The sequence below is a fragment of the Erinaceus europaeus genome, chromosome 2 (assembly GCF_950295315.1).
Source record: "Erinaceus europaeus chromosome 2, mEriEur2.1, whole genome shotgun sequence".
Taxonomy (NCBI): Eukaryota; Metazoa; Chordata; class Mammalia; order Eulipotyphla; family Erinaceidae; genus Erinaceus; species Erinaceus europaeus.
This window is the reverse complement of record NC_080163.1, coordinates 153,601,856-153,629,695: the sequence shown is the minus strand read 5'-3', so window position 1 is coordinate 153,629,695 and position 27,840 is coordinate 153,601,856. Positions and strand designations below refer to the sequence as shown.

At 40.6% G+C, this 27,840-nt stretch overlaps 1 protein-coding gene across 1 annotated transcript; it reads right to left on the bottom strand.

Moving 5' to 3' along the window:
• Positions 1 to 27,802, bottom strand: CES5A (carboxylesterase 5A). Its single transcript, XM_016192376.2, has 13 exons — positions 27,631 to 27,802; positions 26,490 to 26,703; positions 23,969 to 24,107; positions 21,880 to 22,013; positions 18,992 to 19,145; positions 16,858 to 16,962; positions 14,931 to 15,035; positions 13,317 to 13,457; positions 10,411 to 10,479; positions 7,780 to 7,927; positions 3,631 to 3,780; positions 714 to 786; positions 1 to 634 (listed from the first exon to the last, which is right to left on the bottom strand). The coding sequence occupies exons 1-13, from the start codon at positions 27,800 to 27,802 to the stop codon at positions 400 to 402; spliced, it is 1,839 nt and encodes a 612-aa protein (XP_016047862.2). The 3' UTR covers positions 1 to 399.
• Positions 27,803 to 27,840: the final 38 nt, after the last annotated feature.

The window sequence follows — 27,840 nt, the reverse complement described above, 5'->3', positions numbered from 1 at the left end:
CTCCCATACATCTCCTGAGTAACAGAATATATATTTATATGTATATATATGTTCTCCTGATTCAGAAAGTCCACTTTATCTTGAATAACGAAGGTGGTAAGACTCAAGACAGAATTAAATTCTGTTCCTTGTATATATTTTACAGTCTTATTTTAATATAACTAACAAGATCATTGTCATGACAATAAGCCAGCTCTTACAGGTGTATTGACAAAATGTGGTCGTCTTCCAAAGCAAATTGCACTGTTGATGCTGAAAGGAATTCCTAAAGATCTTTCCCAAAATCCACTAAACACCACTGAGAACTGCTGATTCCATAATTAAACACAAGATAAAGCTAATGATTATGGTAGAGCGTACAGGAGGAGAAGGAAAACCAAAATGACAAAGAATCAGTTCTTAAGAAGCAAAGGAGAAGAATAAAGGTGGGAGGAGAGAAAGAAAGATCAAGGAATGAAAAGACTTGAGGACCACTCCAGAAGTATACAGTACTAGGGGGAGGGTATTTGTCCAAAACTTCTCCTCCCTCTCTTTCAGTCTCTCTCCCACACTTATGTTCAAATCCAGTTGCAAATACTGCTTGCGTTGTTGGCTATAGGCAGGCCACAGAGGCAGGTCTTTTCCATTAGGATTCCTGGAAGTGAGAACAGAAGAGTGAGTTTTTCATCCACAAACACCTAAAGGGGGAGGGGGGAGAATAGAAGTTTACTTACCCAGTCCGAGCAAAGTTAGTCCAGTATCTCATCATCTTCATACTCAGCAATTTCTCCTCCTCAGTGGCATCTTCTGAAGGAGATAATCACAAAAGCCACTCTCAGAACTGTATTCCAGAAGTTCAAAAAGAAGACTTTTTTTTTGCCACCAGGGTTATCATTGGGGTTTGATGCCTGCAAGACAAGTCCACTGCTCCTAGCAGCCATACCCCCACCCCACCACCCCACTTTTCTTTACTTATTAGATAGGATACATAGAACTTGAGAGGGGTTAGGGGAGATAAAGAGGGAAAGAGCAAGAGACACACCTGTAGACCTGATTCACCACTTGTGATGTTTCCCCCCTGCAGGTAGGGACAGAGACAGAGGCTTGAACCTGGGTCTTTATACATGGCATTATGTGCACTTAATGGGGTAGTTCCCTTCCTGGCCCCAGATAAATTACTTTCATACTTCTCTCTCCTGTGGAATCTTCACCAGTTTATAAGTGGCCTGCTCACTTTGTGTACTGAGGCTCCCCTGCAACTGTGCAATTGTGACTTGCTCATAGCTTCCAAATTGTCATAGCTGAACACACAGTATTTTGTCACACCCTGCTCTGCCAGCCATCCCCTTAAGGCTGGAAATTCACTGGGGACAGAGACCAACTCTCTCTACTCCCACAATTAGTTCACTGATATTGCTAGCCCTCATTCCTGTTAGTCATTTTTTTTTGTAAAAGTAATATTTGCTGAAAATACAAAATCCAAATGGCAGAAAGAGCATCTGCTGAAACAAGCTTCCCTTCTATTTCTTCCTCAAGCTTAGTTACTAAACTAGCCTGAAAGGCAATCGCTGTTCCAGTGCCTCCAGGGCCAGGAGATGCACACACTATTTTATAAACTTGAAACTATAATGAATAAATACCCTGCATCTTTCTATTTTTACTAAAAGTATGTCTTTAGAAGGTAGTTCCAAAATGTTACTATAAGGCTTTGTGTATTTCCATTTACTGTTATATAAATGTGATATAGGTGTATATATATTACATTTACACCCAACTGTAAGCAAATATGCAATTCATGCATCTAGTATTCTATGACTGGATCATTACATTGTTTCCCCCCCTTTTTTTTGCCTCCACAGTTATCACTGGAGCTTAGTGCCTGCATTAGAAATCCATTGCTCCTGGCAATCATTTTTTTTAATTGGGTAGGAGAGAGAGAAATTGAGAGAGGAGGGGGAGATAGAGTGGGAGAGAGAAAGATAGACACCTGCAGACTTGCTTCACTGCTTATGAAGTGACCCTCCCCCACTTCAGGTGGGGAGCTAGGGTCTCGAAATGGGATCCTTGTGTGAGTCCTTGGCTTCATACTATGTGAGCTTAACCAGGTGACTGCCACCCAACCTCCACTGTACTTGTATTTTTGCACATGTGGAAGGGCCCATGTACAAAGATTAGAAGGTTGAATGAAGTGCAAGGCTAAAATAGAAGGCATTTTACACTTTGATATTTTTCCATGAATATACGAGGCTGTTACCTCACACCTGCTTGAATAGATTATATAAAATGTACTGCTATTTCCTACCTTGACTGATGAAAAATGATGTTTCAATCAAGGTTGCTGGGTTTTCATATTTAATTCACTTGTGTTTCCTTTCCATTTATGTTATCTACATTTTGATTTGGTTGTTCATCGATGTTAGGAGTTCTTTAGATATCAGGAAATTTAAACATTTGATACATATGTTCACTTTTTTTTCTGGTTTTGGGAGTCCTAACTAGTAAGAGTTAAGAAGTAATAATAACAGTAACATTTACTAAAACTCACTGTGTACTTCATGTGAACTGTTTCATTTAATCCTTATGGAAGGAGGTAGTTACTACTCTGTACTATAAGACAGGAATGACTAGGGGGTATGGCGGTAGTGTAGCAGGTATTATTATCTGTACTATAAGACAGGAATGACTAGGGGGTATGGCGGTAGTGTAGCAAGTTAGGTACACAGGCACAAAGCACAAGGACTGGCGTAAGGATCCTGGTTCAAGTCCCTGGCTCCCCATCTGCAGGGGAGGTCGCTTCACAGGCAGTGAAACAGATCTGCAGGTGTCTATCTTCCTCTCCCCCTCTCTGTCCCCATCCTCTCTCGATTTCTCTCTGTACTATCCAACAACAATGACAGCAATGACAGCAATAATAACAACAACAACAACAACGATAAACAACAAGGGCAACAAAAAGGGAAAATATGGCCTCCAGGAGCAGTGGATTTGTAGTGCAGGCACCGAACCCCAGCAATAACCCTGGAGGCAAAAAAAAAAGATAGAAATAAATAAATAAAAATAATGAAAAGATCACAGTGTGAAATGCACTCTGTTGTGTCCTGATTATCAAGAGATCAGTATGAGCTAGTTATTGAGAACATATCATAAACTCAGGGGGAAAAAATGAGTTAAGACCATTACTAACAGTTCACAAACATTTACCTTAGATAATTTACATCAGCATCACTTTGGGCTAAAATTATGAAAAGCTTGGTTCTTGCCTTTTAAAGCCCCAGGTGGTAGCTTCCTGGAAGATGTGGGAAGGACAGGGAAGTTGGGGCCAGCAGTCAGAGAGAAAGAAGAAAGTGGTTCTAGTTGAGAGAGAGAGAGAGAGAGAGAAAGATTATATGAGTGTCCCCAGCCCCTCCCGCAGATTTTAATACAAAGAGAAACACTGTTGACAGCTTTTTTACATCGTTGCTAAAAATATGGTGAGAGCATTTTCCATGGCAAGGAAGTATCTGTAAGTCATAGCTTAATGACAATCCCTGCATAGTGCTGCAGTGATTGAGGGGCTTCATTCTAACAGTGGAGAACTGTGTTTTCTACCCAGCTTATCCTGAGCTCGAATCCCTACAAGAGCAGGAAGTTCCCCTGGAGTCAGGTCCTTACCAAACATGACAACGTTGCCCTTCAGGAAGGCACCTCCAAAGACAAAACGGATTTCATCAGTGTGGTCCGCTTTGACAAAAGCTGGCTTTGTGTCATGAAAGCATTGAGGTCGGTGTTGAAACTCATAGAAGTAGACTGGTGCAGCAGCACCTGCAAATTGTAGGGAAGGGTCCAGGGCAGGCTGGCATGCAGGGTGGAACAGGGGCTGACCCTACACTCCCAACCCCCATCTCATGTTGTATTTACAAACACACAGGAAAGACAACCCAGAGATAAGAGTTAACCCAAATCAAGCTAACTTTCACTTTCCTAAATTAAGGTTGACATTTCCTGCTATAGCTATCCTCAGAGCCCAAGACCTGAGAGAATAACAGTAGTACTTTAAAAACTTTTCATACTGAGAAAGTTCTCCCTTGTAACCTCTGACAGACCCTGGTTCAACTGCCTGAATACAATCAGGAAAAATAACTACTGCTTACAAGGTACTGGGTATCATACCTTTCTCTAGTTATTTGCTAACTAAAGGTTTTTGTAATTTTGTCCATTTTTTCCTGAAAAAACAGTTTTTCTCTACCATCAATAGCAAGCTTTCTCATGAAGTCTCCCATGAAAAACACATGCAGACACATGTACACATACATGCACAAGTAAACATATGCATGGGCAGGTATACACACACACACATACAGTCTCGGCTTTCCCTCTAACTACTGGCTTTATTTCTCTAAATCCATTCTAGCAAGATCCCATAATATAATTCTCTTATACTTACTAACATTGCTCCTTACCTCTTATTTTCTTTCTTTTAATTGAAATATCATTTATAGACTATAAAAAGCACAGATTTTAAGTATATAATTTTATGGGATTTTAAAAATGTAATACATATGTATGTAACCCATGTCAGAATATAGAACATTTTCCATCATCCAAGAAATGTCCCCTACATATCCTTACTAAGGGACAACCCAAATTTGTATACCTATCATTTAATTTTGCTCTTGACTTTCACAGCAATGCATGACTAAGAACATGTATTTGTCTGTGCCTAACTTTTTTGCCCACCATAATGTTTTGGAGATTCATTCATGCTACTGAGTATATCAATAGCTGCTTATGTTAAAAAAAAAATACTGCGTAGTATGACATTATGAGTATATCATAATTTTGTTTATTGACTGATCTAATGACAGATATTTCAGTTCCTTCCTGTTATAAGCCCTTATGTTTAATTTTCTGTGGATAGCCATATATAAATTGTTCTGCGGATATATATATATATATATATATATATATATGTGCATATATATATATATTATTTCACTTTAGTAAATACCTAGGGATTTACTAAAGTAATAGGGTGAGTGTAAGAAATTAAATTTTTAGCATGATGGTGGAGAAGGGCCTAGGTGGGGTTATGTGGAAAACTGAGAAATGTTACAGATGTACCAATTACTGTATTTCAGTGTTGACTATAAACCATTAATCCTCCCAATATAGACAAAAAAAGAAATTGAATTTTTTTTTCAGAATGTGCTATTTTATATTACTACCAGAAGTTTCTGAACATTTCACTTTCTTAGAAATACTTCTTCATATATTTTAAATTTTTAATGTTCTTCATTCTAGTTGGTGTAACTGATTGCTTCATTTGAGATTTATTTTGCATTTTCTTGTAGCTTATCATGTTGAGCACCTTTTCACCTGCTTTTGGCTTTTTTATGTTATCTTCTATGAAGTGTCTTTTCTAGCCTTTCACTCAGTTGGAATTTGATAGCTTGTCTTTAGGTAGTGCCCTGAGCCCTGAGAGAGTTATGAGTTAGGTGAAAGAATGACAATGACAATTCTTTGAAATAAGGTCCATTCTTCTCTCCAGTGCTGGGAACTAGTCCTATGAATATGCGTCCTGTGGTTGTATTTAAGAATATCAACTAGCTGGACAGGAGGTGCAAGAGTACATAAAATGGCACAAAGTTCTCCAAGACCCAAGAGTTTGGGTCTTGTTTATTTGCTTGCTGTAAAAGCTTATTTCCAGAATTCTCTTAAATTGATTGATAAAATCTTCATCAGTTTGTGCTTTTGTGGAAAAACTGGGGGTTTTGGAGATCCCCACTCCATCATTTTTGCTACTACTATTGTTAACAGCATTTTTTGACAAACAAAATCTTTAAAAATTCTTAAGTGCAATTTTAGTTTTTATATTAAATTTAAAATTCATTTCAAACTATTTTCTTTTTTTTTTTTTTTTTACCAGAGCACTGCTCAGCTCTGGCTTATGGTGGTGTGGGGGGACTGAATTTAGGACTTTGGAGCCTCAGGCATGAGAGTCTCTTTGCATAACCATTATGCTATCTACCCTCCACCGTTTAAACTATTTTCTATGTTTTTTCTAAAACTATGTATTATGTGACCTATGCAGTCAAGGCACATTTTTTTTCTACCTAAATACTAAGTTATTCCAGATACGTATTTGAACAGAATTTCCTTTCTCCATTGAAATATCTTAGCACTTTTGTTGAAATCCCATTAACTGTTTTATTTATTTATTTTCCCTTTTCTTGCCTTTGTTGTTTTTCAGTGTTGTAGTTATTATTGTTATTGTTATTGATGTTATCGTTGTTAGATAGGACAGAGATAAATGGAGAGAGGAGGGGAAGACAGAGAGGGGAGAGAAAGAAAGACACCTGCAGACCTGCTTCACCTCTTGTGAAGTGACTCCCCCGCAGGTGGACAGCCGGGGCTCGAACTGGGATCCTTCCGCCAGTCCTGAGCTCTGCGCCACCTGCGCTTAACCTACTGTGCTACCGCCTGACTCCCTGTCTGTTTTCTATACTATGTTCTGTTTGACTATGCTTCATCAATATTAGACTTTCTTAATTACTGTAGCTGAAATATAAGTCTTGAAATCAGATAACTTCCAACTTACCCAAAACTACCATTTGCTTTCAGTATTGTTTTGGTTATTCTTGCAATTTTATGTCAGTTTTGGAGTCAGTTAACTTTCTTATTCAAAACCACTACTCACTGCTTAATTGAGGTTTAGACTGTATTTAGAGATTAGTTTTATTAAATGGATTTTAGTCATACTTTTTACCTTCAACATTCCATCAAAATAGCGTCTCTCAAGGTTTTCAGTGACATTCATGTTGTCAGATTTAAGAATCAGCTATGAGGGCCTATCTTACCTGTCACCTTAAGAAAGTTTATAACCTAGTACCTTTTCTCTTTCTTTTACATATATAGAGTGAAAGACATAGGGAGAGAGAGGTAGAGATATACAGAGTAAGAAGAGAAGACATCTATAGTATTGCTCCACCACTCCCAAAGCTTCTCTCTTGTGTGTGTGTGTGTGTGGGGGGGTTGGTGGCAAGTAAGGGCTTAGATATGATGATATGTGTATTCCACTGGGTGAAATACCACCAAGTCCCCAACTCAGTATCTGTTACAGTACCCTGTCATTGATACCTTCTTCTACCCATCTTCATTCTAATCTATAGTTATCACTATATAAAAGTATATACAGTAACTTTATGTTATTAGTATTCTTGACTAGAATGTGAGTTTTCTTTAAAATGTTTTTTTAGAATGTGAGTTTTATAGTAGTAGGATTTTTGTTTTGTTTATTGATAACTCCAGAGTCTAGAATAGTACCAAGCACACAGGAGACCTTTGATAGGTCTTGTGAAAAGAAGTCCACAAGTCAGCAATTGGATTGTAAACCATTAACACCCCAATAAAATAATGTTAGGGGAATGGAGAGTAAGAGTTTGTGTCTCCACAAGTAATTTCTCTTTCTGATTGTTGCACTACTCCTTCTAGCTAAAATGCTTGAAAAACTATCACTTTTTCCCAGGAGAAAGGTATCCTAGAGAAGGACCTCAGAAAATGATGAGGATGTAGACATTTTCCACATAATCCTGGAGAAGGAGAAGGAACAGAAATAAGAACTAGTCAATATTCCTGAGTTCTGAAAGGCAGAGGGATTGCAAACATTAGCATGCAAGATTCTATCTCAGATACCTTAGGACCAACCCGCTCTTAGTAAGAGAACAGAAAGCAGATAAAGCAGCTAGTCTTCAGGTAACAGGGATCCTTCCAGTGACCAGCCTTTCTGGGCTGTGGTCCAGGGGCTCAGGGACTGAGACTCACCTCTGTGATACTGAGCAGTGACCAGTGCTGGGACCACAAATAACACATCTCCGAACAAGTCCAGTAAAGCATCCCGTACTTCAGTCAAAGAGTGTTTGGTAGGGAAGTATTCTTTAGCCACCACATGCAAACATTGGGGAGGGATATGCTGTAAAACATCAAGCTTACAGTAAATTCAGGTCAACAACGGGCAATATGTTAAGACTGTGCATGTACAGGTATGTTTCTGAGTAAGTTACACATATAATCTCATTTAATTCACACAGCAACATTAGAATGCAAATATTACAGTCCCAAGGGAACTGAGGCTGGTTTATCCAAACTGGTGAAACCATAATGAGCTCACAAGTTTATTTTCATCCAAATTCCATGTTCCTAGTCACAACCTACATGCCTCTCTGTCACTCAGAAACAATCACTCATAGTTGGGACCTAACTCAAGGTATCTTCTCCTCTAAAGTATCCTTTCATTCAAACTTTCACTTTTCTGAATCAATGACAATCTCCTTAAAAAATCTTCAAATAAGTCTGAGAAACTCTACTGTCTGACTTATAACTAAATAACTTATTCCTAAATCTTACTTGCGACTCTCATTATCAGACAGAGAAGACTCATTAAACATTCCCTCTAAGCCTTAGACCCTGTAGTTTACTCTCTGCTGCTAATCAGTCCCACGTTTAAAGCAAAAATGGAATCATGCCCCTCATCTTCTGTCCTGCTCCCTGGGGTTTATATGGTTTATATTTCTTCCATATAGTATGTACCTTCTAATCTCTTTACACTCCTCTGCTCCTAGTTGGTCTTCTTAGTTCTTTTTAAAAAAATTTTTTATATTTATTTTCCCTTTTGTTGCCCTTGCTTTTTATTATTGTAGTTATTATTATTGTTGTTGATGTCATCATTGTTGGATAGGACAGAGAGAAAGGGAGAGAGATGGGGAAGACAGAGGGGGCAGAGAAAGAGAGACACCTGCAGACCTGCTTCACTACCTGTGAAGCGACTCCTCTGCAGGTGGGAAGCCAGGGGCTCGAACCGGGATCCTTACGCCAGTCCTTGCGCTTGGCACCACATGCACTTAACCCGCTGTGCTACCACCCAACTCCCATCTTCTTAGTTCTTAAGGCCTTCCTCATTCTATCTTCTTCCACCAGCCAAACAAACTTAACTCATCCTCAATACCCTTTTCCTCAAGGAAGCCAATTGTTCCCTCTTGTGGGTCCCTCAAAGCATCAGACATTCACCTGCTATGGCTCATGTAGCACTACATTGAAATATCTCATCATGTCTGATCACCCCAACAGTTAATACTTTCCTCAAATGCAAAGGGGCTGCCTCTCATAATACCTCAGATCCTTAGGAAGTGCTAGGGTATATGGAGCCTCAATAAACACTTGATCAGTGAATGAATGAAATAGAAAGGCATAGAATACACACTGAATAAACTGCTTAGCAGGCAGGAAGGAAAGAAGTCTATCTATGTATCCTCATGTCTGGACTATATCTGTGTAGTGAATCCATGAATAAACAATCAGGTACTAGTTCTCAAGTTCCTAGAATGACTGCCACCTCTGCAGATTCAAAGGAGGTCTTGAAACTTTACATCAGGTTCAACCTGACGCTGTTAACTGGCTACGGAAGAAGGGCAAACACTAGAAGAAGAAGCACAGTATTTGGCTGACCTGTAGTAGCTACAGGTCTAGGTATGTCTCATAAATCAGTACTTTTCAGAATGTAGAATATTTCTTATAGATTATGCATGTTAAATAATAGGCTTGGAAGGTCAGGGAGACAAGGTAACACCCTATACTCATATTAATGTCTACCTGGGAACAGATCAATAGTGGGATAAGCATGAAATGAGGGGCAGGTGATAGATCATCCAATTAATCACTTAATCAATTAATCACATGTTTTATCATGTGCAAGACCCTGATTCAAGTTTCTACACAAAAATGGGATCATCATGGATGGTAATGGAGCGGTAGAATAGTGCTATGGTATCTCTCTCTGTGTGTCTCCTCTTTCAATTAAATAGAGGGAAAAGTCAACATTGGGTGGCAGCTTTGCAGTGTCATCATACATGTACAATCACACATGTTCCTGCATTAATTCCCAGACTCAGAAAAAAATTAAAAAGTGAGTGATGGGGATCAAGTGGTGGCACACTAAGTTAACTGCACGTGTTATCATGCATAAGGACCTGGGTTCATGCCCCTGCTACCCACCTGCAGGGAGAATGCAGGTATCTTTCTTTCTCTCTATCTCCCTATCCCCTCTCAATTTTTTTCTATCCTATCAAATAAAATAGGGGTAAAATGGCTGCAGAGCACAGCAGATTCATAGTGCTGGCACCAAGCCCAGCTAGACCCAGTGGCAATAAAAGAAAAAGAGTAAATGGATGTGTGGGAATAATAAAGACTAGAGGTTCAGCAGAAGCTAAGACAGGTTTGGCTACTAAATGAATTACAGAAATACTGTTTTCAGAGCTCTTTGGATCATTGACATTATGGATAAGGGAATGAAAATTCTTCTGAATAAATAAATAACTACTGAATGAAGGAGAAATAGCTGTCCCTTTAGCCCCTCAACCTGACTGTGACCCAAGGAAATCATTGCCCAGGTTCACTTACCAAGACTGTGCGTATCAAATACATGGCAAGAGATTTGTTGACACCATTAAGGACCCCAGGAAACTCCTTCTATGGAGAGAAGCCAGTGTAATTTGTGAGCATATTAGGATTTCAGATAGGAAAACAGCACCTGTCTTCTAGAAGGGAGGCTGGGAAGAATTAGGAACCTTTTTAGTTCCTACGAAGCCATGGACAGGAGCAGCCTCAGAGGGTTGGTCAAGCAGTACCATTCCCTGTATTGTGGAAAGACCATCTAACCATGTCCTTTCCAAATTCCTTTGTTGAAGCCCTAGCCCTCTAATTTCAGAATATGATTATAGGATAGAGTATTTAAAGAAGTCAGTAAGCAAAAATGAGGGTGGACCCTAATCCAAGCTGACTGGTGTTCATATAAGATGTTTGGATACAACATCTTATATGAACAAATATGCAAACACACACACACAACACACACACCTGTGTGGGCATACACACAGGAAAAAAATGTATGAACATACTGAGAAAGCAGGTACCTGCAAGCCTCAAATGACAACAAATCTACCAACACTGTGATCATGGTGTTCTGGTCTCTAAGACCTCAGAAAATAAATTCCCATTATGTAAGTCATCCTAGCTGTAGTATTTTGTCATGGCAGCACTAGAAAACCAGTACAGGTCACAGCTTAACATCAGTACTTTTGGACACTAAATTCAGGGATTCCAGAAAGTCATCAGTGACGTGAAACAACCAAGCTCAAATAGAATAAACTTCGTTTTACTACTTTTTCTCTTATCACTGGGGTTTCACTGTTTCAGGCTAAGTTTCGTTTTGTTTTTTGTTTTTTGTTTTTTAAATAGAGAGACAGGTAAGTCCATTTCTAGCATTCTGAGACTTCTCTACGTGGCTCTCCACAGGGGTTGGTCCAATTTACATTTCCACCAGCAGAGTAGAAATATTTCTTTGCTGCCTCAGTCTCTCCAACATTTGCTGTTACTGTCCTTTCTGATATGTGACATTCTCACATGAGTGAAGTGGTATCTCATTTTGTCTTCATTTGCATTTTTATATGTCAGTTAGCCATTTGGATCTCTGGTGAATATTCTGTCCATAGCCTTTCCCCATTAATTTTTTTTAATTTTCTTTCTTTTTATGTTTATTTATTTATTTATTTATAAAATGGAAATACTGACAAGAATACAGGATAAGAGGGGTACATTTCCACACAATGCCCATCTCCAGAGCTCTATATCCAGTCCTCTCCCTTGAGAGCTTCCCTATTCATTTAATTTTTATTTATAAAAGGAAACACTGAAAAAACCCATAGAATAAGAGGGGTACAAATCCACACAATTCCCACCACCAGAACTCCATATTCCATTCCCTCCCCTGATAGCTTTCCTATTCTTTATCCCTCTGGGAGTATGGATCCCAGGTCACTATAGGGTGCAGAAGGTGCAAGGTCTGGCTTCTGTAATTGCTTCCCCACTGAACATGGGCAATGACAGGTCAATCCATACTCCCAGCCTGTCTCTCTCTTTCCCTAGTGGGGCAGGGCTCTGGGGAAGCGGGGCTCCAGGACACATTGGTGGAGTCATCTGCCCAGAGAAATGCAGTTGGCATCATGGTAGCATCTGGAACCTGGTGACTGAAAAAAGAGTTAACATATAAAGCCAAACAAATTGTTGACTAATCATGAAACTAAAGGCTGGAATAGTTCAAATGAAGAGCTGGTGGCGGGGGGGGGGGGGTCTCCGTTTTGTAGATATTTAGTAGTCCTATTTTAGTTATATTCCAAAAGGCCCATGGCTATACTAGCTTTTTTTTTTTTTTTTCTGAGCCTCACATCTGATATGCAGGTGGATCCAAGTTATTGTCTGGGCAGATGATGTAATGGCTGCAAAAAGGACCAGAAAGCTGGATGAGGGAAGAGAGTAGCTCCCAAATATGGGAAAGGCATATAAATATTGTTGGTTGATTGTAAACCCCATTGATTTGATGTGATCTACAAAATGGAGACCCCCTCCCCAACTCTTCATCTGAACTATTCCAGCCTTTAGGTTCAAGATTTTCAACAATTTGTTTGGCTTTATATGTTAACTTCATATGGGTTTTATATGTTAATGCCCATGTTCAGCGGGAAAGCAATTATAGAAGCCAGTCCTTCTACCTTCTGCACCCCATAATGATCCTGGGTCCATACTCCCAGAGGGATAAAGAATAGGAAAGCTATCAGGGGAGGGGATAAGATAATGAGTTCTGGTGGTGGTAACTGTATGGACTTGGACCCCTCTTATCCTATGGTTTTTATCAGTGTTTCCTTTTTATAAGTAAAAGTTAAACAAAGGAAACAAACACACCCACCCAAAGAGATCTATGTACACCTATGTTCATAGCAGTAAAATTTGCAGTAGCCAGAACCTGGAAGTAACTCAGGTGTCCAACAACAGATGAGTGGCTTAGAGAGTTGTGGTATATAAACACAGTGGAATATTACTCAGCAATTAAGAATGATGAAGTTACCTTCTTCTTCTCATCTTGGATGGAGCTTGAAGGAATCATGTTAATAAGATAAGCCAAAAAGAGAAGGATGAATAGGAAGTGAAATTTAATTTTCATTTGAAGGTGAAATTTAAGAAACAAAAATAAGAAAGGGGAAACACAAAGGAAATCTTGGGCTGGGTTTGGTGTATTGCACCAAAGCAAAGGATTCAAGAAGGGGGGCAGAATATGTGGGCTCAGGGGTCCTGGTGCATGATGGTGTAAAAGGACCTATATTGGTGGTGAGAGTGTTTTGTAGATACCTATTATGATGAGATGATAAATTTAATCTATATGCCAACAATTGTACTATAAATAATTAACCTTCCTTAATAAAATGATTTAAAAAGAAAGAGAAAGAGTGATGAAGCTCAGCTGGAACACTTACCATGGGCAGCAGATAGCCACATTCGTGGTTGTTGACACCAATGATAGAGGGAACTGGATTAAATGTTTTATGAGTCAATAGCGATAAAGGCTCATCGGGATAAAAAGAACCATCAATCACTCGAGTGAAAGACTTGGCTTTCTGAAATAAAGAAGAAGGAAAAGAAGAAGAAATAGCAGTTAATTCTGTTCACAGATTCACAGATTCTCCACGTCCCTGACCAAACTAAGTCAACCCTTTCTAGTGGTCGACAAAAAATGCATTAAGAAAGGAGAATAAGCCACTCTGCACTCATTCCAATACAAGAGTGCTGCTTGACCAGCCTTGCCACTTACGCAAAGGACCACAGCTCTGCCTTCCTTAATTTTCATCTTCTAAATAATAACAGGAATAGGAATGGCATCTGCCTCAGGGAAAAGTAGCCTAGAACAGTAGTTCTCAGACTACTATTTTCATGATAGTAGCAAACTGTGAATTATACAACAACCTCACCTGGAAACTTGTTAGAAGTACATATTTCTCATGCTCCACCCTAGGTCTGCCAAATAAAAAACTCTCCATGGTAGAATCCAGCCAATGTTTCTGAACAAGGCCCTCAGGGGTTGGGCAGTGGCACACACAGCTAAGCACACATATTATCAAGTACAAGGACCTAGGTTCAAGTCTTTGATGCCTACCTGCAGGGGGTTCACTTCATGAGCAGTGAAACAGGTCTGCAGGTGTCTAACTTTCTCTGACTCTCTCTGTCTCCCTGTCATCTCTCAATATATCTCTGTTCTAGCTAATAAAACTAGAAATAAAAAAAAGGAAGTGGTATGGGAGGTGGAACAGTGTAGATAAAGCATTGGACTCTCAATCAGGAGGTCCTGAGTTCAATCCCTGGCAAGACATGTACTAAAATGATGTCTAGTTCTTCTCTCTCTCCTCTTATCTTTCTCATTAATAAATAAAGAATTTTTAAAATGGGCGGATTCTCCCTAGGGAGCAGTGGATTCCTAGTGCTGGCACTAAGCCCCAGAGATAACCCTGGTGAGAAAAATAAGAAGCCCCTTCAGGTGATTTTCAAATATATTTATGTGTAAGAACCACTGGTCAAATTTCCTAAGCAGAATGATGAGGAGAGTGGATTTTCAAGTTGGTGGGAGAGAGTTGGCTAGAGACAGCCAATGGTTATGCTAAAGACCTGAGCCTCTGAGGTTCAATGCCCAGCACCATCATAAACCAGAGTTGAGCAGTGTTCTGGTCTCCCTCGATATGTATCTCACTCTCTGCATCTCTCTCATTAAAAAAATAAAATATTGTGGTCTGGGAGGTGGCACAGTGGATAAGGCTTTGGACTCTCAAGCATGAGGTCCCAAGTTCAATCCCAGGCAGCCCATGTGCCAGAGTGATGTCTGGTTCTTTCTATCATTTCTCATGAAAAAATAAAATATTATTTAAAAAAAATCTAACCATGAGGGCTTCATATTCCATTTTTTCTTTTACCATCATTACTATGAATCCTCAAGCACCATCCTTCCAAATTTCAAAACAAAAGAAGTCAGGGAATGATGGGATTTGTCTTTATCCCATTCAAGGGGCACTTTGCCTTCTAGTTCTTCCCTTCTCCTTCACCTTGTGGATGTCCAGTAATTCCTTAGAGGATTTTTTCCTCAGGCACTGTAGCAGGATCAGGAAATCAGACTTCTTGCAACCACAGATATTGGCAATCATCTGCAACTATTTCCAGAAAAGGACTAGGTCAGTACACGGTGCTGAAAATGTTTAGGAAAGTCAAAACTGGGAAAAGTTCTTGAGCCAACAACAGGTTGGGCTTTTGTAAGCGAAATCCAACCTGCTGTCCTTCTTCACTCCCGATAGTCTAAGTGTACATATTGAGAACAAATCGACACTAATTATCCTTGTTCTCTCACTGAACTCTCATTATCATGGCTAGCAATTGCCAGAGATGATCTGTCATTCTGTGACCATGGATGTAAGTCAAGATTTTGGCTTCATTTGACATTAGCCACCACGGAACCCAGAAACTCAAGTCTGGGATGCTAAGTGGACCCAGTAACCCCAAGATTGAAGAGCAGCTTTGCAAACTCCTTAATTAGTATTTGAAGCATGACTCTATGTCAGTCTTATCAAACTGTTTCAGCTCCACCCTGCTGCTAACCTGGAATGCCTTGAACACATTTTCTCTTCCTTTCCATCAATTTTACTCATTAGTCAAGGCCCAATTACCACCTCCCCCAAGATGCCTTTTCAGACTGTTGCACTCCTTTCATCTCTAATTTTCTTTCATGCCAACCACCAACCCATAACCTATATTCTCTACCTGCCTACCATCTCACTGAAATTATATATGTGTGTGTGTGTGTTGTGTGTGTGTGTGTGTGTGTGTGTGTGTGTGTGTGTGTCTTCCTTTAAAAATGGTTGTCCTAAGTGGTGGTCATAGATTCTCTGAGAATCCAGTGAAAACTACAGAGGCCCTCTCCATGGTGAAATGGACACCCAGAGAGAGTCTGTATACTTTGTAGGTGTTCAAGGACTACCTCCTAAATGTATCCATGGGCTGAAGTAAGTTTAAAACCCTTGCCATCAGAGAGTTTGTCTTTTCAAGTTAGCATATGACTATCTCACAAGAGCTGGGAAAACAATGGGTACTCAAAACATGCGCAGTGAATGAAAAAAATAGATGCACAAATTGAGGTAGCTTGACATATCATATAACCAAAATCAATCATTTCTGTGTATATTGAGAGTATTATTAGAATACTATGATCCTATTTTTCTGGGTTTTTGGTGTACACTGCTATTTTTATAAGATCTTTTCTGCAAGAAAACAGACCACTAAAATTAGTAATGCCTAGAAATGATTTTATAGTCCAGTGCTTGATTAATATTTATTGACTAGATCAGTATATTACTTAACTACTCATTCATTCAGGAAACATTTATAGTTGCCTAACATATTCTAGGCACTATGCTGAGGCATGAAAGATACATAGACCTTAGGCTTTTGGTCTTCACTTTCTGGTAGTGTTAAGACAAGATGACAGTTGACAAATATCTGGAGTATATGCCTCACCTCCCCCTCACAGTCTCATGATAGACAACATCAATCAGTCACAGTGTTATTTCCCAATGAACTACAGCTTTAGAACATCTTGTAACATAGTTCTCTAGTTGGATCAGAGTGAAAACAAGAGACAAACTGTATATACTGGTAATATAGAAGCCTGAGTTACATATCACAAGCAAACACTCATGGATAAGATATAAGAGCTATCACACACAATACTTGCATTTAACACATTTAACACATACACATATTCCTACATGCACATACACAGATGTATATTATACACATACAATACAATAGCATTATTATATTGTATACCTGGACCCATTTCCTACTCAACCAGGCCTTGACCTTGAAGTAGCAGCAAAGTCTTTGGTTGTGGTCAGTAAGGACAGTCAAACACATAGCTTATAAACATTTGACCTCCTGACCAAGAACAGAAATCTAGAGAGGTGCTAACAATATACCTACATCCTTAGTCCTGTCACCATCAGCAGCCTTCAGGTAAGGGAAGATAGCCACCCCACTCTGCATGATAGCTTTGTGGAATAAGCCATTGGCCAGGGGGGAAAGAATCTAGAGAGAGAACACAAGAAACCCAGGCAGAAGTTATTCAAGAGCCAAGAGTTCCTACCCATCACACATATCACCATTCCTTCTTTTATTTAAAAAAATAATAATGGAAAGGGCAGGTAGAAATAGAACTAACTGAAGGGACTGTGCATCTTACTATGCATGAGACCATGGGCCCAAACCTTGATACCACGTAAGAGTGCCACAGAACCAGGGAAAACCTCACAGATGGTGAAGCAATACTGTGGTGTCTCTCCCTCCTTCCTCTCTTCTTTTTCCATCTATGTCTACCTGCTTCTTGCTTCTTGCTTTCTCTGAATTAATAAAAATAAATGAAAAATCACCCTAGGGAGAATTGGAATCATGAATGTGTGGGTCTTTGGCACTACCAAAAAAAGCCTGGTGGTGGGGGGGCGGGTGGTTAATGACTAGCTGTGAAGATGGGGAGATTACTGAACTTCTACAAGGTCCAGATTCCTCATGAGCTTGGAGTCAAAGAGTCTAACTTGTGAGTGCTAGTTCTTTCAGTTCCTAATTGGGTCCTCTCAGGCAACTTGCTTAATACTTGTAAATGCCAGTTTACTCTCCTGTAAAACTGGAGTGAAAAATTGAACCCATATCACAGAATTACTGTGGGGAGTCAGAAAAATAGTGGTTAGAGAAGGTTTTGAACAGTATCTGGTCAAGTAGTAAACACTCATGAAATGGTGGTTGTTAAATCTGTTAACAGAGTCTGTCTTCTCAGATTATTTAAAAGATATCAAAAATACCTTGTATGTTGTCAAATGCTCTACAGTAGTTCTCTTAGCCCACTTCTATGTACCTCACTTCAGTGATTAATGTGTTAACTGATGCCCAGGAAATGCTAGCCACTCAGAGCAACCATTCCATTTTCTAGCATGTCTGCACATGCTTATATTTAAGGGGCTCTTGACAGTCTCAAGTGTGTTTGTTTCTAAACTTGTTTTGTTCAGTTGTATTTGCTGATGTGATTGCACAATTGATGAATAGTGTGGAGTCAATGAACTATGTGTGTGAGAAGAAAAACAAAATTATCTTTGGGTAGAAACAAAAAACCCTTAGTAAAGGCAAGTGATTAAAAAAAATCAGTGTAGGTAAGATAAGAGTAAAATACATGGAGGGAAACAGAAAACCCCTTAAGTGAACTGCATTCCAGACTACTTTGCTTTAAAGTTCATGCCCCGGGAGTCGGGCAGTAGTGCGGTGGGTTAAGCGCACATGGTACAAAGCACAAGGACCAGTGTGAGGATCCCGGTTCGAGTCCCCGGCTCCCCACCTGCAGGGGAGTCACTTCACAGGCGGTGAAGCAGATCTGCAGGTGTCTATCTTTCTCTCCCCCTCTCTGTCTTCCCCTCCTCTCTCCATTTCTCTCTGTCCTATCCAACAACAATGAAAGCAATAAAACAATAATAATAACTACAAAACGATAAAACAACCAGGGCAAAAAAAGGGGAAAAAATAGTCTCCAGGAGCAGTGGATTCATGGTGCAGGCATTGTCCAAGCAATAACCCTGGAGGCAAAAATAAAAAGTTCATGCTCACTGTACAGAAATTAAAACTGCACTTTAAGGGCAGTAGATGCAATGGATTCTGCAGGCAATTCAGACAGGAGAACCTTATAGCCAGAAGACTTTCTGAAAAAGAGAAGATCTGGTGTCAAACCACAGGTGAAGGAATTTTATGTGTTAAGTTAAAATGAAATATTTGTATGCATCCTTCGACATTTTTATGCTACGGCCAGTTTCTTTTTTCTGCTAAACAACTGCTAACCTTCAACTTTTCAAATATAAATCACTTTTCAAATACAAATGCCTTTTTATTCTTCCAAGGACAGATCTCATCCATGACATAAGACTGAGCTCCTAACTCAGCATGTGAGGCTCAAGGGAGACTATGTGAATAAGACTGAGTGTTGAACCTGAAGAACCTATTACCTATGAGGTATTCATCATCCTCAATTTGTAACCTCCCCCAACCAAGGTCCATTCAAGTCCAAAAGAGAAAAACTCACAAGACTGGAAACACTTATGGCTCCTGCAGACTCCCCGAAGATGGTCACAGAGTTCGAGTCCCCACCAAAGTTCTGGATGTTCCCCTGGACCCAGGTGAGAGCAGCCACCTGGTCCAGAAAGCCCCAGTTCCCCTTAGCATGCCAGTTTCCTGTGCTGGGGTGGGGAGAGAAAGGGTGAGAATGCTCAGTGGGTCACTGTAGGCTATCTACAGCTCAGGGACTTAGAAGCAGCGGTTTTGGGTGAGTGTCAGGGCATTACCACTGACTGCTGGGAAGGATGGAGAACTACAGTTTATGGAGAGCTGAGAAACTGGACTTGGTTTCTCACCCCATGCTAAGATTTAGGTTTCTTCGAGAAGCTGATGAAAGCTTTTGTAAGCATCACCCCAATGTGATGCTTACAGTTGTCCCACCCCCTGAGGTAGGCACTGCTGCTTTTCTCTCTTTACTCCGCTAGGTCCTCTCTCCACCATGGTCTGCCCTGCTCCTCTGTGAACTGCATCAGCCAGGTTTCCCACTGGGTGTGACACATGAGAGGCACCTGCAGGGGATTGAAGATGGAATATCGAGAGCAAAAGATGGGAAGTTTAATCCACCACCCAATCTTATGACAAGCACATGCTCTTCTCATGGACAGAAAATTGAGGCACAGTGAGGCAAATACTTGGCCCAAGTCTACAGAAAAAGACATGGGATTCAAATCCAAAGAGTCTGACCCTAGTCAGAGTCCCATGTCTCCATGCTATTACTACCCGTCAACTAGCACATTTCCCAGGAGAGGGATTCATGAAGAGCAAATGAAAATAGTGCAGAACTTAAGAAGGCCTAAACTATGTGGTACACATTATGCATGTGAGCAACTTCAAGGCCATTATGTACTTCCCTTCTAGTCCCTATGCTCATCTCTGCCCCTCTGTGTGAACTCCCTTTCGCTGTCCAGGACTCCTAGGTTGTCCATAACTCCACCACTTCTCTGTCTCACATCTGATCTTGAGCCAAACCCTGCCAATTTATCTTCCGTCCTCCACTCCTCTTCATCCTGATTCATATTTTGGTCATTTATGACCTGGAAGACCTCGAGCACACCATTTAAGCTGCTTTTCCTCAATTTTCTCACATCGAATAGGGGGCCTAATATTGCTATAATTTGTGTGGTGATGTGAAGACTAATGACATCCGGCATACAAAAAGCACTGGGTAAATGCTACAGTCACTAGCTAGTTGGTCTGCCTCATGCCTATGGCTTTCCCATAGACCAAGCAGTACTTTCACTGGGACACCCCACCTGTAGCCTGGGCACCCCTAGCCCAGTCTCTACTCTGCTATAGAGTGATCTTTGTGCTCTTCCACTCTGAGCAGAATGCTTCCCTCAGACTTTATGCTCCCCTTGGCATTCAAGGTCATTCCCAGTCAAGTTTGTCCCTGCCTTTCCACCTCTACTTCTTGCAGCATCCTCATCTTCCTACCCACTAGAACCCAGCTATTAGAAACCATTTTTGAACATCTTTCTGTCAAGAACTCATACACAAAACACCAGTACACAAACCAGTTCTAGGCATGTGAATGTTCTCATCAGGGCAGTTCTCTCAGCTCTCCTTGCCTTCACTACAATCCAGCACCTCTTGGTGCTCTACACCCGAGGCACAGCTTGCAAGCATTGCTTCAGGTTAACATGCTGCTGCATCTCCTTCCAAGCTGTTTAGCCTTTGCCCAGGCAGCAGTCTCTGTCAACTATACTCTCCCCCAACCCTCCTATCCAAACTGAAACTTTCGTAGCAACTCAAGTGCCACATCCCAGACCTCATGCAGCGCCTCCTCTATTTTTACTACCACCCTCTATTTCTGCTGCTCATCTGCCTTGTCCTCTCACCATGGCATTAATTGTGAAAGCATAATTGTTTCCAAGTCCATCTTGACTCTGCCCCCTGTGAAAGCATAATTGTTTCTATCCCTACATTTGTCCACATGGCAATGACGGCCCCTCAAAGGTAGGTAGGATTCAGTTAGAAGCCCCAGTATCTGACAGTGGCCTCTCACAGTTCCTCTTGGCTGACTTGAAATCCTGGTCAGAACTTAGGTTTTGTCATGTACTCAGTAAGGATCATAGAAATTATCAAGCACTCCAGCTCTCTTCTTTAATCTCTGGGGATTGGAGATTGATCTACCTCTATGTGCATCTTTTTCTCAACTGTAGAATGGGCCTACCACAATACATTTCCCACAGGCCTTTCTGAGGGTGAGTTGAAATAAAATGTGGCAAGTATATAATGTCTGGTTCCCATTGAGTCACCCCATACAAATACTTTGTTACTGGACAGAAGAAAGTGGAAGTTGTACAATGGGGTGACTATATTCAGGTATGTATTTGGTATGGGGCCCTGTGGCAGAAACTACTGGCTACCCACACAGCCTGTTTCTTTATATTCCAGGTTCATAGCTGGGCTAAGGTTTTCTTGTTGTTGGGTATGGCCATGTGACTAAATTCTGCCATTAGCAAAAGGGGAGAAGTGATAAGTGCCACCTCCAGAATAATTCAGAGAGGTCTCCTCAGCACAGTTGCTCACATTATTTATCTTCTGGCCAAATGCAGAAGTTATGATGTGCTAGAGAGGGACAGTCATAAGATAGAGCCTGGGTTTCTGACCACATGGGAGGAATGTCTGTCAATCAAGAACACACAATAGGGCTTTACTTGAGTGGAAAAAAAAAAAAAAACGATTTTATTGCTTAAGCCACTAAGACTTAGGCTGCTAAAAATCATCCAACTAATTTGGATCAAATTGGTTTAGTGTCACTAAAGCCTTTCTTCTTAGTTTGGCACTGAGCCCACTATGGGCTCATAGCTGTCCCTTAAGGGTCAAGGGTGTCAATCACTAGGGGTAACTTACTTGAAGAAGCCAAATATTCCCAGCCGATACTGGATAGTCACAACTAGCACATCCTCATAGGCAGCCAAGGCAGACCCATCAAAGATGGAGGCTGAGCCAGTCTCAAAAGAGCCACCTGGTATCCACACCATGACCTGAGGAGGGGAGAGGAGTTCTCCAGTAAGTTTGCTAGACACCCACATCCTCTCTCCACAAATGTACCCCATTCTCTTTAGGGAAATATAAACAAAGCTCACTTCCCTTCCTAAATAGCACCAGAAGTTTAAAATTAAGTATGTAGGCTCTGCCATCTGAGTAGCTGGGTTGGATTCCCCAACTCTGCCACTGACTGGCTGTGTGACCTTGGACAGAGAAGACTTAATCCTCTCTGAGGCTAGCTTTTCTCCTCTGTAAGATGTGAGAAATGTGAAAGCATTCAGTGAGCTGAATGAAGTCATCATAAAGTTTGAATGAGATTTGGTATCTAAAGTCCACAGAATAATGCTGGCACATTTCAAATTCTCAGAAAATACTGACAAAATCTCATTTAAGTCATAGCCCATAAGAAGAAGGAAACCACTAAAAGCCATGTATGAGAGAAAAAGCTGCTTAAGTTGCTTTATTCTAAGGGCTTTTCCCCTACCTACAGAAAAACAATTTTTTTTTTTAAGTAAAGAAACTATACTATACTAATCAGAAAAATTAGAATTGGGTCTGGGCAGTGGTACACCAGTAGAACACACATGTTATCATGTGCAAGGACCTGGGTTAGAGCTCCCAGTCCCCACCTGCAGTATTGCAGGTCTCCCTCTCTCTCTCTCCCTTTCTCCAATTCCCTCTCAATTTCTCTCTGTTCTATAAAAGAAAAAAATGGCCACTGGGTGTAGTGGATCTGTCATGTAGGTTCTGAGCCTCAGTGATAACCCTGTGGTAAATACATAAATATTTACCATAGGATATATATATATATATTTACCATAGGATATATATATATATATATTTACCATAGGATATATATATATATTTACCATAGGATATATATATATATTTACCATAGGATATATATATATATATCCTACTAGTAAAAAAAAGAAAGAAAAAAATTGGGACCAGGAAGATAAAACATTGTTCAAATACTATTATCATTTTTCATATTTAACAACAAATCCCCTTCATTCTCTTTAAGGCCATGTTAGAAACTATAGCAGGTAGGGGAGAAAAAAAGAAGAAAAATATGGAGAGAGAAATAGATGAACAAAGCATTGACTTTTACACCAGGAACTGTGTATGTCTCAGAGCAAGGCACTTATGCTCTACCTGTGCCTCATCTTCTTCATTAGTAGAATGGGCCTAATAATAATCTTTACCCATTGGGTCACTGTGGGGTAATTGAGGCAATGCACTGTACCTGACATAGAGTTAGTGTTTAATGGATGCTTCTTTTGTAACATAATTATGAGTCTCCCATTGCATTGGCATGAGGGAAAGAGGATAATGGGACCATGTCTTAAAAATATTCAGTGGTAGAATGTACTTCTTCCACACACACAAGGATCTTTCACAGTCTTAAACAAAACACTTGACAGTATTACCTGTCTTCATTGCAACCTGAATAATTGGAGGATGCAATTATCCTCTTTAAAAAAGGATTTCGGGAGTCGGTCAGTAGCGCAGCACGTTAAGCCAACAACAACGACATCAATAACAACAATAATAACTACAGCAACAATAAAAAAGCAACAAGGGCAGTAAAAGGGAAAATAAATATTTTTAAAAAGGATCTCTCAAACAAGAGAAAAAGCAGCAGCATTCTTTAAAAGCTATGTCTTTTCCTAAAAGTTTACAGACCATTAAATACTCAATAGAGCAAACATAAAATAAAGATAAAAGGTGAAGTCACTGCCAGTAAAGAAGCATTCAAAAAAGAAGATTGTTAATCTGTTATTAGGATGACTTAAAAAAGAAAAAAACTATTGATGTATCAAGTGATTACATTTCCCTTTCACCCAACAGGGAACTCAGTCAGGATCCAAACATCCAGTTCGCACCGCCTAGATCCTGGGTCAAGAAACTACTAGTTGAAGCTTCCCACTACAGCAGGCAATCTTACAGGGAGATTGGAGCAAAGGTCTGCGTGGGCAGGTGCAAAGATGTTAAGGTACAGGCAGTCTTCTGATACTTCCAGTGGGGGATAATGCACCTTGTATATATGACGATCTGAGCGTAGCCACCCTGAATTCTGGAAACACCTTGGAAAAGAGAAGAAACACCCAGAGTTTCTGTCAACAAATTTGCCCAGGAAGGGCCAGTTCTTGTGGTAACAAACTGACCTGGCAGTCGCCTAGGCCTAAACAGATGAAGCATACAGGGCAGGCAAGATAGCTCAGTGGCAAAGGTCCCTGCTTTGCCTTGAACATGACCTACGTTCCAGCCCAGTCCCTACCCCACTGGGGAAGCTTCAGTGCTGTACTATCTCTCCCTCTGTTTCTCTGTGACTCAAAAAGTCAGGCTAGAACAGTCCAACCTTTGTTACAACAACGAAGTTGATGGGGGAAGGCATACAGAAACTAACCCAGTCATGCCTCATTTCCCATGGAGGTACAAACAGCAAACTATGGTTAGTTCTCTTTGATCTCATTACTGAGTAGAGACTTACACTGTGCAGGATAATTGTACCATTAAGTGCAGAACCCACTGGTACAGACCAAAGACTCAGGTTAGTTCAACTCCAAAAACTCTAGAGGGCACAACACTGGGCTGCATATCAAGGGCTTTCTTCTTTAAGTTCCTTCTGTCTCCAGACAAAGAAAATGGCATTTCCAGGTCTCCCCAACAGGTTGGGATACAGGGAGCCTCCTGCATCCAGGACTTTGTTTAAGCTGATCCTTCTGCCTAGACTGCTCTTGCCCCACATCTACTTCCTCATGTTCTTCACTTTCAGATTTAGTCCAAAGGCTACTTGCTCTAAGAAGCTTTCTAAACTTTTTCCATTTAGACCAAAACTCTCTTTGAGAACACTTGTATATTTTATGTTTCCTAGAACTTCTAGGTTTACTCATGAGCAGTATCATTTTCCCTAAATCAGCTGACTTTAAAGGCCTAGGACACTGTACTTTCCACCTCTGCATTTCAGGGTCAGGCACCAAGTCTGACACACAGTAAGACAATCAGAAATATGGTTGACAAGATAGCTCACCTGAGAAGGCATCTGCCTTGTCATGCACAGAACCTAGGTTCAAGCTTGGCCCCCACTGTACTGGGGGAAGCTTTAGTGCTGTGGTGTCTTTCCTTTTATCACTTTGTCTCTCTCCCTACATAAAAAGTCAGCCCAAAAGGATAAAGTTCCTTCAACAGAAATAACAGCAAGAAACAAAGATCAAATATCACAATCTGACTACATTCAACAAAGACATTTTTATTTCTCTTCAAGGCATGACCAGGTGGTTCTGTGTGGCCCCAACACTCTTCTCTGTCTCACGGTGGTTGCCTTTGTCATTCTATTCTGTTTTAACTGCCATTCCTCTGGATGTGGCCACCACCACTACCATTTCAACAGGCTCCTTGTGGGTAGTTGTATCTAGACCATTGTGGTGTCACCATAGCCTTAATGAAGAGCCATGATTGAGTTGCTTTTGAATGTATGTATGGATGTATGTATGGATGGCTGGATGGATGCATGGATGGATATATGAATGGATGGATGGATGGATAGATGTATGTATGGATGTATGTATGTATGTATGTATGGATGGATGGATGGATGGATGGATGGATGGATAGATGGATGGATGAATTTCAGTATATTGGCTTCAGCCCCTGAGCCACACAGTTCATTTCCCATGGCTTAGGGGCCCCTTCTTGGCACCAAAATACTCCTTTAGCATGAACTAATGTGGCTAAGCTGAATGTCTCACAGAATCTGAGAACTAGGATATTCTTGGGGATTTCCAGTTCTTACTTCTCACTCATGTTAGCACTGGAAGTAAGAATTGGAATTTACCTATGAACCAGTTTTCCTCCTAATTTCAAAAATTTGCAGTGACTTGGCATTCCTTGCCTGACAGGTCCCCTATGTCATAGAGAACATACACAGCATACTCATTCAGGTATTCATGGATTTTTTTTTTACACTGGGTCAGGCTTTGCACTGAGCAACATTGAGAGAACTCAAAACCTTTCCAGTGGTGTGCTTAGCTGCACAGTCCTTACCCAGTCTGATGGCAGAAGCTAGGCTGAAATAGAGATCACACAGAGACACCTTGATAGTTCCATCTAGCCAAAAGACTCAGTAAGTACAACACAGTGGTTCCAAGATCTGATTCTCCCTCAAAATACTCAGCTTTCAGCTGGTAGTTTCCTGGATCCAGATCTGGAAATTTCTATTTCAAAAGTCAGTTAGGGAACTCGGGAATGTACAGATTCTGAACAATACCTGCCTCAGTTCCACTCATCAGCCAATTTGGGGACCATGTTGATTATGGAAGTACTTGCCCTCTTCTGGAGTCTCCTCTCCTTTCCTATTTTCCTTCCTCTTCTCTTTCCCCTTTTGACTACATGACTTTTATTCCACTTCAAAACTTTGCCCCCACTCCCAGGGCACATACTATTCTTGGGACCCAGTCCAGTCTTACAATTTAGGATAGATTGTGGCATCTCGCAAGCCATTCCAGGGCAATGCAGGCTTTGGTGTCTCAAATCTTAGAGGTCCCAGAGGGGGTGCAGCATAGGGGATCCCAAGGAACATGTTCACAGGCATGGTACTTCCTTCCACTGTGACTTGTTTCCCAAAAACCTTTCCCAATTCAGTGTTCCTCAGCGGCTTATTAGCATCTGGCTCAGAGAAATCTGATAAAAAGGAAAGTAAAATGAGTCTTCTACACACACAGATGTGTAAAACCCTCTTCCTCAAACTGTGTAGTAATCTAAATCATGGTTAGATCCATTTCTTTTTAGAATAATGGAGAAAGGAACCTGCAGCTGGATGGGAAGAGAAAGGCAAAAGTTTAACTTGGAGCTCCCCCTAGGGAGAAACTCTTTCCCAGCCTAGAGAAGGCAGTGGGAAATGTACAGATTCCTTTTCAATAAAACCACATAACCAGCAGCACAGGCTCATACACTCCCCATGTCTTCAGGCTTTTATCTTAAAATTAAATCTAAATAGTCTTTAAATTTTGGAACGTTGAGAGATCCACTGCCAAGCTATTTACTTAGCAGGACTCAGATGTCTTATGTAACTTTCAGAAATGAAGCCCTCCCTGGATAGATGACCTTACTAATACTTCCTGGAGCCTCACATCTCCAGAGCCCTACCCCTCTAGAGAAAGATAGAAACAGGCTTGGGGTATGGATCGACTTCTCAATGCTCATGTCCAGTGTAGAAACAATTACAGAAGTCATAACTCCCACCTTCAGCACCTCAAAAAGAATTTTGGTCCATACTCCCAGACGAATAAATTGGAAAGCTATTAGGGGAGGGGATGGGATACAGAGTTCTGGTGGTGGGAACTGTATGGAGTTATACCCCTCTTATCCTATGATTTTTTGTCATTGTTTCCTTTTCATAAATGAGAGAAAGACAGAGAGACAGAGTGAGAGAGAGAATTTCAAACAAAGGGAATGGGACTCAGAGCTCTGGTGGTAGGAGCAATATGGAACTACACCCCTATTATCTTAAAACCAATATTGAATCATTCATAAAAATAAAACATTATAAAACAAAACAGAAATCAAAGTACCACTTGGGCAGTCAGAAGTATAGGTCCTATCCCACACCTCCTCCCCACCTCAGTGCCCATACAGAATATTCTTCATGGTAGGGGGCACTCAAGAGCAGTGCTAGGAAGCCTGCATTCCATCGGTACAGTCCAGAAAAAGAAACTGGCCCTGGGACTTTCAGTAATACAGGACAATTCCCAAGTGCCATGAGGGTACTATCTAAATCCATAGCCCCCAGAAATCATTTAGTGTAAGTTTATTTCCACC